At 46.2% G+C, this 15664-nt stretch overlaps 1 protein-coding gene across 2 annotated transcripts in view; it reads left to right on the top strand.

The window, feature by feature from the left end:
- LOC126985398 (centaurin-gamma-1A-like) overlaps window positions 1-15664 on the top strand; it is a 116746-nt gene that overhangs the window by 28860 nt on the left and 72222 nt on the right. For both annotated transcript variants that reach the window (XM_050840206.1, XM_050840215.1), the window contains exons 2-3: window positions 9033-9138; window positions 10267-10393. In XM_050840206.1, coding sequence (XP_050696163.1) covers window positions 9033-9138; window positions 10267-10393 — 233 coding nt within the window. The remainder of the gene's footprint in view (window positions 1-9032; window positions 9139-10266; window positions 10394-15664) is intronic.

The following is a 15664-nucleotide window of genomic DNA, read 5'->3' as shown; positions in this document are numbered from 1 at the left end:
GTGTAGGTGGATACGCAAAGGTGGATAATTGTGCTGCTGTGTGGGTGGAGGTGAATGTCTCCTCCTCCTCCTCCTCCTCCTCCTCCTCCTCCTCCTTTTCTTCTGACCTCCTCCTCGTTCTCTTTCTGCTCCTCCTCCTCTCCATAGTAACAGTAACGGTATTGTACTGAGAGAGAGAGAGAGAGAGAGAGAGAGAGAGAGAGAGAGAGAGAGAGAGAGAGAGAGAGGGGTAAACACTTTCTCTAAACTTTCCTGAAGGCGGCAACTCTCACTCTTTCAGACAGACAGGCATATGTACACACCTGAGAGAAAGTGTGTGTGTGTGTGTGTGTGTGTGTGTGTGTGTGTGTGTGTGTGTGTGTGTGTGTGTGTGTGTGTGTGTTTGTGTGTTCGTGTGTGCGTGTGTAGCCAGGTAGTCATATAGGTAATAACAGCATAATTACAGGTATTCCCCTCCAGACAGGTAAACTGGACGCTTTTCTATTTCCCTCTTTACCCCCCTCCCCCCTCCCTCCTTTCTTTCCGACATTCTCCCTTCTCTCGTCTCTTTCTCCTCCGTCTCTCTTTTTCTTTCCGTTTTTCCCTTCTTTAGATTTCTTTATTTCTTCTCTCTCCTTTAAATTGTAAGATGTTCAGAATACACCAATGAGGAGTAAGAGGATGTTTAAAATTGCGGAGGAAAAACAGAAAAGAGAAAATTTAGTTAGTTAGAAAATTTGTAAAACGAGTAAAATCAAATTGGAGGAGGAGGGGGAAGAAGAGCTCAGATAAGGACAAAACATAGCAACAATAGAGAAGAGGAGGAGGAGGAGAAAAGAACACCTGTGAAGATGGTGATTATGATGTGGTTATTACCTGGCTACCTACCTGTCTCACACACACACACCACACACACACACACACACACACACACAGGCAATTTCTCTGACCGTCTGCCACACAACACCAGCTGCTGCACACTCAACAAAACACACACACACACACACACACACACACACACACACACACACACACACACACACACACACACACACCATCATCTTTTTTGCAAACTTTCCCGCAAGATTTCATAACGACCAAGCTCATTAATCGAGGAGGAGGAGGAGGAGGAGGAGGAGGAGGGTGGAAGGGTGGTAATCTAGTTGCCCCCCCCCCCTCCCCTCCCTTTCCCTTAAACCCCCCTCTCTCCCTCCCACCTTTACCTGTCTCTCCCTCTCTCCCCCTTCTCCCTCACCTGCCTAATCCACAGACATATTGATCATGATTCCTCCTACTCTAATTGCCTATGTTTGCACCCTTCTTTAATACCCTCCCTTCCTCTCCCTCCCTCTCTCCCTTTCCCTCCATTTATGTGACTCCAATACAGCTTCATGCATAATTAACTGCCTTAACGAGATGAATTTTATTATAATTAATGTCGAGGGAGAGAGTGAGCGAGGGAGAGAGTGAGCGAGGGAGAGAGCAAGAGAGAGAGAGAGAGAGAGAGAGAGAGAGAGAGAGAGAGAGAGAGAGAGAGAGAGAGAGAGAGAGTGAGAGAGAGAGAGAGAGAGAGAGAGAGAGAGAGAGAGGGGGGGGGGGGGTCAGAGCCATAACATCAGCGCCACAATACAATAAAGTTAGTCGTGTTGGGCGTGTCTAACTTCCCTCCCCCCTCGCCTCTTCCTTCCTTCCCTTTATTCTTCCTCCTCTCCAACGTTCCCTATATTTTCGTCTTTCCTTTATTTCTCTGTTATTTTTCTCTTTTTTTTCCCTGTGTGCGGGGATAGCGGCTGGGTTGGAGGATGCAAGGGGGGAAGAAAGGGGGATTGGAGGAGGAAACGGAAGCAAGTAGGGGAATAAGGATTGTATAAAGGGAGGGAAAGAGAGGGAGAGAAAGAAGCTGGGAAGGGAAGGGAGGGGAGAGCATAGTAGGTAGAGGGGAGTAAGGTATATGTGGGTAGTTGGGGAGAATAAACTGGGAAGGGGGAGGCATAGTAGATAGAGAGAAATGTGTTTGTGTGGGTGGGATGTGTGGGAGAGAGGGGAGGGATGGGCGTTGATAAGGGCAGGACAGCTGATGGGAAGAAAAAGCAAGTTACTGATAGCGGGGAGAGGGGAGGAAGGAGGCTGAGGGAAGGAGAAGAAAGAGGGAGATGAGATAGGGGGGAGGAGAGGGGGAGGTAGTTTTGATGTGGGCGGGACAGCTGGTTCGAGAGAGAGAGAGAGAGATGAGTGGTTTTGATGCAGGTGGAATAAGGGAAGGGAGGGAGGGAGAAAGGGGTGGGGGGGGCAAGCAGGTGACACCCCCCTTATCTGTTACTTGGTGATTACGTTCTTTACTTCCCTCCCTTTATCTCCTCCCTTAATCTCCTCCCTTTATCATCATCTCCCTTTTTCATCTCCCTTTATGCGTTGATCTCCCCTCGTGACAAGCCGCCGGTGTTTGCTTTCCTCTCTCTCTCTCTCTCTCTCTCTCGCTCTCTCTCTCTCTCTCTCTCCAATGGGCCGCCAAAGGTTCTCGGGTCCACTTGAATATTTCCACGCCCGTTCGCTAACAGAGAGAGAGAGAGAGAGAGAGAGAGAATGGGGGGGGGTAGGCGGTAAAAGATAACAATCAACCCTATGTTTGCCTTCCTCTTCTCATGCCCCTCCTCCTCCTCCTCCTCCTCCTCCTCCTCCTTTCTTCACGTTCCTTTGTTCTCCTTAAGTACTCCTTATGGGGAAAAATATTGCAACAAATACTTTTCTTTCCCTCTTCTTTTCCTCCTCATCATTTTTTCCTTCGTCTATTATTCTCCATTTTTTTCTATATGCCTACTTTTTTTCTCCCTCCCAACCCCTCTCTTCATCATTATCATTTATTTTCACTTTCCATTACCAGATTTATATTGTCCACTTATTTTATTCATCCCTTACCATTTTTTTATTTTCCTTTCCTTCCTTGTTCTTGTTTCGCCTCGTTAATTTTCCTCTTAACTGCTTTTCCTTCACTTTTTTCATTACTTTTGCAGCGTCGTTCTTACCTTGAGAGAGAGAGAGAGAGAGAGAGAGAGAGAGAGAGAGAGAGAGAGAGAGAGAGAAAGGCTCATTGTGGTTCATTATTTTTCAGCCAGGTGAGTGTGGGAAAATTTTCATTAGGCCTGTAATTTGAGCCCCAGGTGAGCCGGTGTTAATTGACCCCCTCCTCCTCCTCCTCCTCCTCCTCCTTTTCTGTTCTTCCTTTCAACACCTGCTCTATCTTTTGCACACACACTCTTTTTATTATCTTCTCTCCCTCCCTTTACCTCTCCCTCTCCTCCCTCCCTCACTCACTCCTGTCCTTAATTCTCTCCCTCCCCTATTACATCCTTCTGAATGTTTCCCTTTTTCATCCTTTAAATTCCTTACTCCTTTATATGTCCCGACTCCCTCTCTCCTCCTCCTCCTCCTCCTCCTCTTCACCACCTGTCGTACCCAAGGTGGTCCTATGGTAAGCACCTGCCCTCCTTACCTCTCTGCACCTGGGTTTTCTTATTCTCTTCACACCTGGCTTATTGTTTTTTCTCTATATATCTTTATTGTTATATTTTATCCTTTTCACGACACCTGGGTTATCTTCTTTCCTTCATCTCTCCATCTGACACATTTTTCGTCTTTATTTTTTGTATTTTTCGTCTTCACCTCACTTGGGATTTCTGCTTAACTTCCTTACTCTTACTTTTCATTGCCTTTTCGTTTTCTCTTTTTACCTGTATTTTTTTTTTCATTTTTCTAATCACGATTTCTTTCACACCCAATTAGATTCTTCTCCCTCAATTTGCTCTTTGTCTGTCTCTTCTTTTGCAATGCTTCTTTTTTTTCAAGGTGTCTCGTTTTTCTTCTTTTTCAATGTGGGGTTGTTTTTTTTTTCGTATTCTGTTTGTCTTCTTTTACGTGTCTTCGGTAAACATTCACACACTTTTCTGTCGTCATCTGTTTTTCCTCCCCTCCACACACACTCCTTCAATCCACACTGTATTTCCATCCTTCCCTCCACCTCCCTCTGCCCTTCCACTCCTCCATACACCCTCATTCCTCCCTTTCCTTCAATCCACACTGTCCTTCCCTTCACTTTTCTTTTCTCCCCTCCACAAACCCTTTCTCCTTCAATCCACACTGTATTTCCTTCCTTTCCTTCACTTGTCTTTTTTCCCCTCCACATACCATTCCTCCCTTCTTCAATCCATGATCTCCATCCTTTCCTTCAATCCACACTATTTATGCCCTCCTCCTTTCCTCCCCTTCACGCACCCTTTCTCCTTTCCTTCAATCCACACTTATTTCCATCATTCCTTCGACTTTCCTCCGTCCTTCCTCCACTTACCTCGGCCTTTCCTCCCCTCCACACACCTGTCTGCCTTCCTCGCCTCACCTGCCCGCGTTCATCATAACATCTGTCAGAACACACCTGAGTTTATTACCTTATTCGAGTGCACACCTGTGGGAAAGATAGATAGATATGTAGGTAGGTAGGGAGGTAGTGTGGTGGGTAAGTAGAAAGGTAGGTAGGCAGGATGGTAAGTAAAGTGGCTGGTAGGTAGGAAGTGAGAGAGAGAGAGAGAGAGAGAGAGAGAGAGAGAGAGAGCGCTCTTAGTCGCCTCCACTATTGCCACTGAATTAGGTTTCCAATATTGGCTCAAATTGCAAGCTCTCTGCCTCCTCCTCCTCCTCCTCCTCCTCCTCCTCTTCCTCCTCCTCTTCCGTTTTATTTCCTTTTCCCAACATCCTCTCCCTCTTCTCTCCCTTTATTGTTCCTTTCGAGAGAGAGAGAGAGAGAGAGAGAGAGAGAGAGAGAGAGAGAGAGAAGGGTACGTATGTATGTGCGTGTGCGTCTCTATGTATGTATGTATGGTGCGTGTGTACAGATTATGATCACGACATTAACTCCCTGCTGTCTGGATATGTGTCGGTCACCCCCCCCCCCTCCCCCCTCTTATCCCCCTTACTTCCCATCCTCTCCTCTCCCTTCCTCTTCCCCTTCCTCCCCTCATTCTTATCTAGATTTACCTCTACAAAACTGGTGTGACTTCTACAGATGTGTGTGTGTGTGTGTGTGTGTGTGTGTGTGTCTGCTGTTATATATCATCCCTTAGATACCTTCACACACACACACACACACACACACACACACATGGGAGATAACGTTAACTAATTCCTGTAATCTTCCTTTTTCATCTAATAAATAAAAAAATAGAATTAATGTAAAAAAAAATGTATTTCCGTTTGAGAGAGATTCCGTTGTTAGTATTTTTTGCCCCTATACAAAAAATAAATAAAAAAAATAAGAGGAAGAAATTCAATGCAGTGGTAGATGTTAAAGAAGCTTAGTCGAACCGAATCATTTATTTCCCGTGTCGAAAAAAAGTTATTGTTAAAGAAGGGGGAAAAAAAGACCAGTTGTGACAAGGGAAGAAAGGATGTAAAAAAATTGCTCCTTATAAGAGAGATTAGGAGGAGGAATTATAAGCAGATTAGGAGAGAGAGAGAGAGAGAGAGAGAGAGAGAGAGAGAGAGACGCATTATACAAACCATAACAGTGATTTCATTCCCACGAAACAAGAATAGAAAGAAAAAAAGTAAAGGAAGGAACAAAAAATAATTCCCTATATAGAAGAGAGATTAAGTTAGAGAGAGAGAGAGAGAGAGAGAGAGTAATCAACGGGCTCATTTCTCAGCAGAAGTTGGTATGAGCGAACATCGAACTTTTTTTCCTTCATTCTCTCTTTCTTTCGCTCGTGTTTGCCTGTGACTAATTACCTCGTTCCATAAGTTTACGGCAGTTTCCATAATTGTTTCGGAAAGGAGAATAAAGAAAGGAGGAGGAGGAGGAGGAAAACAACAACGTAGAAGAAGGAGAGGAGGAGGAGGAGGAGGAGGAGAATGAAAGGAAGAAGAGGAGGAGGAAGAAAAAAAAAAGGGCGATATGTGTGTGTGTGTGTGTGTGTGAGAGAGAGAGAGAGAGAGAGAGAGAGAGAGAGAGAGAGAGAGAGAGAGAGAGAGAGAGAATAATTGATGTGATGGGGAGGTAACAGTAGTGGGGAGATGATATAGTTGGGGAGAGGAGGGTGAGAGAAAGAAGGGAAAAGAAATGGGGAGAGGAGGTGAGGGGGGAGGAAGGGGAGAAGAAAGGGGGGGTGGAGGGGGTAGTCACGACCTCGTTAGCACCACTATGGACGACTCCCCAGTGAGCCCCCTCTTTTATCACCCCCTCCCCACCCCCTCCCCCTTCACCCCCACCCCTCCCCCCTTTTCTTGCCTCATGTATTTTGATGTATTGCTTCTGTTTGCCTTTTCAGTTCAATTATATTTTTCACGTGTCCAAGGGAGGGAGGAAGGGGGAGGAAAGGGTGTAAGGGGTAGGCCTTTTATTTGCATTTAATGGCGGCCTTTTCTTTCTCCCTTTATTCTTCCCCTTTCCCTTTGTCCTCCTCCTCCTCCTCCTCCTCCTCCTCCTCCTCCTCCTCGTTTGGGTGTTGATGGAGTGGTCATGTTGGCAGAGGAATGAATATATGAGAGAGAGAGAGAGAGAGAGAGAGAGAGAGAATGGCTTCGTTATGTATTAATTTATTCATTCGTTTCGTGATTTACTTCGTTTTTCGATTATTATCATTCTCTCTCTCCCTCGCAATCCCATTTATTTTGAGCAACACAGAGGAAGATAACAGGATGAGAGAGAGAGAGAGAGAGAAAGCAGAAAGATAAAGGAAGATAAAATAGAAGAAAAAATAAGCTAAAGAGTATACGGCAAGGTGAGAGAATGAGAAGAAGAGGAGGAGGAGGAGGAGGAGGAGGAGGAGGAATAATGGTTATGAGTCACACGTCCGACCTCACCTTATATGACTCCAGTCCTCCTCCTCCTCCTCCTCTTCCTCCTTCCTCCTCCTCCTCTAAAAAGGGAAATAGACCAACAGGAAGAAATGGATCTCCTACCTTTTACTTCCTTCTCTCTCTCTCTCTCTCTCTCTCTCTCTCTCTCTCTCTCGTAAGCCAGTTAGGAAATAAGAGATTGAGATAAGAGTGATAGGTAACCCTGCGGAGATTCACGTACATACATACATACATACATACATACATACATACATACATACATACATACATAGGCTTCATACATAGATTGACTTAAACCTTCTGTGCTGCATGTATTTTTAACAACCCGTATTGCTTTTTTATTCATATTTCATTTATTGTGTCTATTCTAATATACTTTTTTATCCTTCTATTAATATTTCGCTCTATAAATGATGCAATATATTTTTTGTCTTTCTTTTATTATTTTCTATGTATCTTATTATTTTATCCTCTTTGACCTTATTCTTTTTTCTCTTATTATCTATTCTTCATCTTTTTTATCATGTTTTCCTTATATGCATAATGCTAATTCTCAAATATTTAGGTTGGGTAAACAGAGAGAGAGAGAGAGAGAGAGAGAGAGAGAGAGAGAGAGGAAAATATAAGGTGTCGGTAGCCAGGTAACCTTGAGCTAATCACGTGCAGGTGTGGTGGTGATAATGAAAGTGAGTGATGGTGATATTAAGGGAAAGTGGTGATGACGTTTTATACTTTATGGTGGTAATGTTTATAGTGTTGGTAGGTTGAGGTGGTGGTAGTGGTGATGAGCATAATGGTAGTGGTGATGGTGGTGATGGTAGTGGTAGGACTGGTTGTTTTGATTCTAGTGTTGAAGATGGATGATACTGGTGTTGTTACTGGTGGTGGTGGTGACATAATAGTGGTGGTGATGATAGTAATTTTGGTGGTAATGGTGATACTGGTGCTGACATAATGGTGGTATTGATAGTACTTGTGATGGTAATAGTCGTGGTGGTGGTGGTACCGTGGTGGTGATAGTCATGGTTTTGGTGGTACCGTGGTGGTGGTGGTGCTGTTGATGGTGGTGGTGATGGTGGTGGTGGTGGTGGTGCTGTTGATGGTGGTGGTGATAGTCATGGTGGTGGTGATGGTGATGATGGTGGTGGTGGTGCTGTTGATGGTGGTGGTGATAGTCATGGTGATGGTGGTGGTGGTGCTGTTGATGGTGGTGGTGATAGTCATGGTGATGGTGGTGGTGGTGGTGGTGGTGGTGCTGTTGATGGTGGTGGTGATAGTCATGGTGATGGTGGTGGTGGTGGTGGTGCTGTTGATGGTGGTGGTGATAGTCATGGTGGTGGTGATAGTCATGGTGGTGGTGGTACCGTGGTGGTGGTGGTGCTGTTGATGGTGGTGGTGGTGGTGGGGGTAGTGCTGTTGATGGTGGTGGTGATAGTCATGGTGATGGTGATGGTGATGATGGTGGTGGTGATAGTCATGGTGGTGGTGATGGTGATGATGGTGGTGGTGGTGGTGCTGTTGATGGTGGTGGTGATAGTCATGGTGATGGTGGTGGTGGTGGTGATGGTGGTGCTGTTGATGGTGGTGGTGATAGTCATGGTGGTGGTGATGGTGATGATGGTGGTGGTGGTGGTGCTGTTAATGGTGGTGGTGATAGTCATGGTGGTGGTGGTGGTGATGGTGGTGGGGGGGGGGGGTGACACATACGGTTCCTGGCTGACTGGCTGGCCGTCCTTGTCGTCTCGCTTTGTCACCATCAGTTCGAGGTAACTTGAAGGTGCTGTGGCCTTCTTACCTCCTTTCCTCCACCTCTCCCTCCCTCCCTCCTCCGCCCCCTACTCCTTCATCATTCTCTCCCCTCCTCCTCCTCCTCCTCCTCCCTCCTTGCGTGTCAGCACCACAAGTCCACATCCCCCCTTTTTTTCCTCCGTCCCTCCTCCTCCTCCTCCTCCCCGGTTTAAGGGTTGCCCAAAGGAGTATCGTGTGTCACTGAGAGAGAGAGAGAGAGAGAGAGAGAGAGAGAGAGAGAGAGAGAGAGAGAGAGAGAGAGAGAGAGAGAGAGAGAGGATAGGAAAAAACTGAATAATGAAAAGTACTACTACTACTACTACTACTACTACTACTACCAACAACTACACCAACAGCAATAATACTAACAAGACTAATCATAATTGATTTTCTAACAAACATTTTTTTCCTCGTTCCAGACTCGTTCGTCAACTCGCAGGAGTGGACCTTATCGCGGGGCGTCCCGGACCTGCGCCTGGGCATCGTCGGCTCCCTCTCCTCCGGCAAGTCCGCACTGGTCCACAGGTGAGTCTCCAGGTGTCTCGGTGCCTCGTCCAGGTGTGCAGGTGGATCGCTTTCCCTCAGCTTAATGTCTCTTCGTGTCCAGGTGATCAGGTGTCTCGCTTTCTCCTTGCCTTCTTATCTTCGTGTCCAGGTAACTATTTCCCCCCCCCCCCCTTCCCTCTTACCTTAATTAATGTTTCTTGGTGTGCAGGTGTGTTGCTTTCTATTTACCTTTGTCTTCGTGTGCAGGTAACTTTTCTTATTGCCTCTTATCCCCCTTACCATAATGACCTTGTGTGTATGTGTGTTGATTTATCTTTACCTCTATATCTTTAATTACCTTTATAATTTACCTTCTTTATCATCATATATTTCTCTACCTTTAGACCTTTATATCTATTACTTTTTTTTTCTATTTTAACAACTTGCTTCCCTTTTTTTTCCTGGTTTCATATTCGTTTACTTTTCATTGCATTACTTTTCTTTAATAAACGTTTCAGGCTCGTAGACTTTCCTCCATCTCACCTTCCAGCATCTTGATTAACTCTACTTTATTTTCAATGTGTAGTAATTTTATGAACGTCTGCCTTGTGGAGATAAAAAAAAGTAGCCTTCCGATAAGCCTTCCTTCACGCCAGCCTTCGTAACACTGATAATAAACTTTTTGCCAGATAAACTCCCTCATTATCCTCTTATGACATCCCCTGATAGTAAGGCTTTAAAACACATCCTCTAACATCAATTTGCAGCTTTACTGTCGTCACCACCATCATCATCACTATAAAAAAAGGAAACAATAATGAAAAAAAAAAGCCCGCTATCATCTTCTATAAGCAGGGCATTTATGAAAGGTAAAAAGTAAGAACACACACACACACACACACACACCTTAAACCCTAATATACAACTACAAGGTCTATAGCCAGGACAGTTAGGGACATAAGAATTAAAGTAAAGGTAAAAGGTACACACACACACACACACACACACACACACACACACACACACACACACACACACACACACACACACACACACACACACACACACACACACACACACACATAATCCTTCCAACACAGGCACAGGGTAAACACAGGTGAACAAAACTAATCATTTACACCTGTCCCTGTTTCCTCCTCTCTCCAGGTACCTCACGGGCTCCTACATGCAAGAGGAGAGCCCTGAAGGCGGGAGGTTCAAGAAGGAAATAGTGTTGGACGGCCAGAGTTACCTGTTGTTGATACGCGATGAAGGGGGACCGCCCGAGCTACAGGTAAGCACTAATTGAGCACCTGTTCAATTACCTGTCTGTCTATTTTTGTTCCTTTTTTTTGTGTGCGTGTGTTTTGTTGGAAAATGATTTGAACTCGTGATCTTCTGTGTTGAGGGGAATGGGGGAGGGGTTAGAGAGAGAGAGAGAGAGAGTGTCCTTGTCGTAACGTGACGTGAGACAGTTAAAGGTGTTATGTCTTACCTTCTTATATTCCTCCTCCTCCTCCTCTTCCTCCTCCTCCTCCTCCTCCGTACTCACCTAAAAATCCTCTCTTTTCTTCTCTTCCTTCTGTCTTCAATCTTCCTTTACACTCCCTTCCCTATTTTTCTATTATATTTTCCTTTTTCTCTCTTCCTTCTTTCTCCCCTTCTTTCTCTTCCCTCCTTTTCATCAACCTCTTGCTCTCTCCCTCTCGTTTCCCTTTCCTCCCCCTTTTACGCCCCTCCTCCTGTCTTTCTGTTTTTCCCTTCCCATCTCTCCTCTCCTGCACTCTTTCATTTCAGTTCTCTTATATTCTCTATCCTCATCCTCTTTTTATCCCATTTCCTCTTCCCATCTCTTTCCTCTCCTGCACTTTTTCATTCCTTCCTTTATTCCCGTCCTTCCTCATCCTCTTTCCCATTTCCTCTTCCCGTCTCTTTCATTTCCTACACTTTTTCATTTCAATTCTCCTACATTTCCTTCCTTCCTATCCTCTCTTTCCCATTTCCTCTTCCCGTCTCTCTCCTCTCCTCCCCTCTCATTTTAATTCTGTATTCTCTGTTATCCTCACTTGCCCCATTTCCTTTCCTCTCCTGCACTTTTTCATTTCAATTCCCTTTTATTCCTCTCCTCCTCCTCCTCCTCCCTCCTTCCCCCCTCACACACATTTACCTGTACAAGCCCATGCAGGTAGGCTCGGGACGCGGGGCACAAAACTGTCATGTGAAAAAGCCGAGTCTTTCGTTCCCTCTTTCTTTCCCTCTCCTGGAATTTTACTGTGAAATGTAAGTGGTTTTGATGGCATGTCGCCCACCCATTGTACCTTTTCTCTCTGCCCCGTTCCCCTCCCTATTCCCCCTCCTTGCCTTTTCCCTCCCCCATCTTCCCCTGTCCCCCTCTCCTTGTCCTCTATTCTCCGTGGCTCCCCTCTGCCCCCTTTTTTCTTCTCCTTTCCTCTCCTTCCCTTCTTCCTTGCCAGGCTTCATTTCCCTGTCTTCTCCCTTCCCCTTTTCCCTCCCCAGCTCCCCCTGTCCCCCTTTCCTTCTCCTCTATTCTCCTTTGCTCCCCCCTGCCCCCTTTTTCTATTCCTTTGCTCTCCTTCCCTTCCCTTCTTCCTTGGCAGGCTTCACTTCCCTGTCTTTTCCCTTCCCCTTTTCCCCTTTTTTTCTTACTCTCTAGGTCGTCTTCCGTTTCCAATGCCTCTTCCTTTCCCTTACCGACTGTGCCCCCTTCCCTTCCTTCACCCCCTTCCCTTCCTTCACCCCATCTTTCTCCCTAACAAGCCTCTTCTCTGTCCTGTCCTGTCTTCAACCTGTCATACTTACTTCCCCTCCTCCCTCCCTCCCCTGTCTTCGTTTCTCCATATGCCTACCATTTACCCTTCTCCATTCCTTCGCCTCCCTTTCCATTCCTTTCCCCTCCCCTGCTAAACTATCTCCCTTTTTTCTATCCTGGTCTATCTCCTCTCCCTGTTTTCCCCTCCTCCCTTCTTCCTCCACTCTGTACTCCTACTTCTCACTCCTCTTCCATTCTCCTTCCTCCCCTTTCAATGTTTCCTTGCTTTCTCTCCCCCCCCCTCCCCCTTTACTTCCTACCTCTCCACCTACCCTGCCACCCTGCCTTGCTTTCATCCACTCACCCTCCCTACCTACTCTCATCTCCCTTCTCCCTGTATTCTGCCTCCACCATCCCTGCTTTCCCCTGCCTTCCCCCTCCTCACACCCGAGTCTATGCACCGTAAAATAGGACACGCACGTAGAATGGGCTACACACACACACACACGCACACGCACACGCACACACGCACACATAGGGCAAAGACGAGGTAATGGAATGGAGGCTTTACAGTTTCCCTTTCTTTCTTTTTTCCCCTTTTCATCGGTACGGGAATTTTCATTTTGAGCTTCCCGTGATTTGATGGGGGACAGGTAAAGGTGAGAGAGTCCGTGCCGTGGGAATGTGTGTGTGTGTGTGTGTGTGTGTGTGTGTGTGTGTGTACGTGTGTGCGTGCGTGTACTCACCTGGTCGTACTTACCTGCCCGTACCTGGTCACCTTGCCTTCTCTCATGATGGTAATAGAAAATTCTCCCTCTTATTGTGTTTTTTCCCCTATTTCATGTTTGTAAACCTCTTAACACTTCAAGGCATTGTTACACACACACACGCACACGCACACACGCACACACACGCACACACAGTCATCGTAACGTACATCACTGGCACACAAAAGCAAGCGCGTACACACACATACACACACACGCCATATATATCAGTCTTGGGTGCCGATATGTGCGTTATGTGTCGTCGTGTGCGTGTGTGTGCGTGTACGTGTGAAGGATGGCGCAGCTGTGTACACGAGCTGAGGGAGACAACTGCCTGCATTCTTGTGATTCACCGCGGGGCTCAGCGACCCTTTGTGCGCCCTGACCCCCCCCCCACCCCCCCACCCTCCCACCCATCACCTACACTCCCCCCTTACTCATCCCCCTCACACCTATGACCCCTGAAGCCCCACACTCATGCCCTGTACCCAGTTTTCACCCACCCATTTTTCCCACCCATGATATGTATACCCATCTATCACCCATCACACCCAGACCATCTCAAACTGTCTTTCTACCCATTTCCCCCACCCATACCCTCTAAAACCATTCCAATTAACCATTTCCCCACCCATACCCTCTAAAACCGCACCTCTTACCCATTTTCCCCTCCCATACCCACTAAAACCATCCCAATTAACCATTTTCCCCACCCATACCCTCTAAAACCGTACCTCTCACCCATTTCCCCCACCCATACCCACTAAAACCACCCCAATTAACCATTTCCCCCACCCATTCCCCTTAGAAATCATCGCTCTTACCCATTTCCCTGGCCCACGCCCTTTCAAACCATCCCCCTCTCCCATTCTCATCATCTATGCCTTCTCTGACCACTCCATCAATTTTCTTAGGGATGGTGAAGATGGCGATAAAGAAAAGGGAGGAATGGAAGAAGGGGAGTGCTGTAGGCATGGAGGTAATAAGTTGGAGTTGCGATGAGGAGAGAAGGGGTAAAGGATGGGGGTAAAGGAGGCTACCGGCTGAAGGATATTGATAGGGCTGAAGATTAAGGATGCTTAGGAGGATGTGGGTAAACAAAATCCTTAACTCAAGATGGGGATTAACTTGGGGAAGAGGATGATGATGGGGTGATGAAAAGGGTGAAAGGGGATGGAGGGGAGATTTTTGGGGTCTGAGTGGACAAATATACCTTAAATTTTATGAGGGGAAAAAAGGGATGGTTGGATGTGGGTAGAAGGGAGGGGAAGGGGAAAATGGGGGAAGACTTTTGGGGTGTGGGTGGACAAATATACCTTAATTTATTGCCGAAAAAGGGGTTGTAGGGTGGGGGTGGAAGGGGTGTCTATGGGGAGGGGAAAGGGGGGAGGTATTTAAGGGATGAACACCTGGAGGAGACGTGACTTGGACATGTTATTTAAGGAACCTGATAGTCTTGGGCACGTGTGTGAAGGGGGGGAGGGGAAGGAAGAAGGGGAAGAGGAACAGGAAGAGGAGGGTTTAAAAGGAAGGAAGATGAGCTGTGAAGAATGCGAGAAGGGGAAGAGGAAGAGGAAGAGGGCGGGGTGAGAGGGAGGAGGAGGAAGGGATGGGAGGGAGGAGGAGCAGGAGGAAGGAGGGAGGAGGAGGAAGGGAAGGGAGTGGTCATCTTCCGGTACTCTACGGCCTCCTCCTCTTCCTCTTCCTCCTCCACTCCCATCCTCCTCTTTCTACCCTGCTTCCTCCGTTCTTCCTCTTCCTCCTCCCTTTTCGTCTTTCTTGTTTATCTCCCTCTTCCTCGTCTTCCTTCCTCACTCTACTTCTCTTTCATCTATTCCTTTCATCTGTGTCTTCCTCTGATCTTCCTCTTCCTCTCCTTTCCTTAAAACATTCTCTTCAATATTTTTTTCTTTCATTTTTCTTTCCTCTTCCTCCTTCCTTCCTTTCTCACATTACTACTCCTCTTTCATCTTTCTTCCTCTGATCTTCCTCCTCCTCCCTTCCTTAAACATCATCTTCTCTTTCATTTTTTCTTCCTCCTCCTCCTCCTCCTCCCATAAACATTCTCTTTCATCACTTCCATTATTTTTTTTCTTCTACTTTCATTTGTAACTTCCTCTGTTCTTCCCCCTCTTCCTCCTCCATTCCGTGAACATTTTATTTATTTCCTCTTCCTCTTTATTCCCTCTTCCATTTTGTTTTTCATTCTCGGTCTTTATTGGGACCGATCAGATTTAATGTCCTGTTAATAATAGATCTTCACGCGTCATTAAATTCACAGGGCAAACTTCGGTAATTTCGCGGTTCTCCACAACATAATACTTCCGTTTTCTTTTTATCTCTCTTCCTTTATCCTCACCTCAGTTCCTCCTCATCTCTCTCTCTCTCTCTCTCTCTCTCTCTCTCTCTCTCTCTCTCTCTCACTTGATTCCTCTGGTTTCTCTTTATCCTTCTCCTTTCTCTTCTCTATTTCTCTTTTCGTTCTTCCACTTCCTTTCTCTCCCTTCTTTTATCTCCACTTCAGTTCCTCTCTCTCCTCTCCTTTCCTCTCTTCTGATTTCCCTGCTTTCTCGTTATTCTTCTTTATTCTCTTTTTTTTCTCTTGTTTGGTTCTCTGCTTTCTCTTCTCTATTCCACTCCTTTCTCTCACGTCTGTTCTTTTTCGTGTATTCTCCTCTCTCTCTCTCTCTCTCTCTCTCTCTCTCTCTCTCTCTCTCTCTCTCTCTCTCTCTCTCTCTCTCTCTCTCTCTCTCTCTCCTTCATCTTTCCCCTCTCCCTCTTGTCACTTTCCCCTTTCATTCTCCATTTGCTCTCTCCCTCCTTTCATTATTTATTTCTTCCTCTACTAATTCTCTCTCTCTCTCTCTCTCTCTCTCTCTCTCTCTCTCTCTCTCTATCTCTCTCTCTCTCAGCGTCCAGTTATCGTAAATCCTCGTGGGAGAGAGAGAGAGGAAAAAGTTGTTCGTTATTTTCTTGTTTCCGTAAAGATCTTGACTTTTCTCCCTCCAACCAGCAACTAAGATATTAC

This window comes from Eriocheir sinensis, chromosome 5, assembly GCF_024679095.1.
Source record: "Eriocheir sinensis breed Jianghai 21 chromosome 5, ASM2467909v1, whole genome shotgun sequence".
Classification (NCBI taxonomy): domain Eukaryota; kingdom Metazoa; phylum Arthropoda; class Malacostraca; order Decapoda; family Varunidae; genus Eriocheir; species Eriocheir sinensis.
This window is presented reverse-complemented; position numbering and strand designations above follow the sequence as displayed.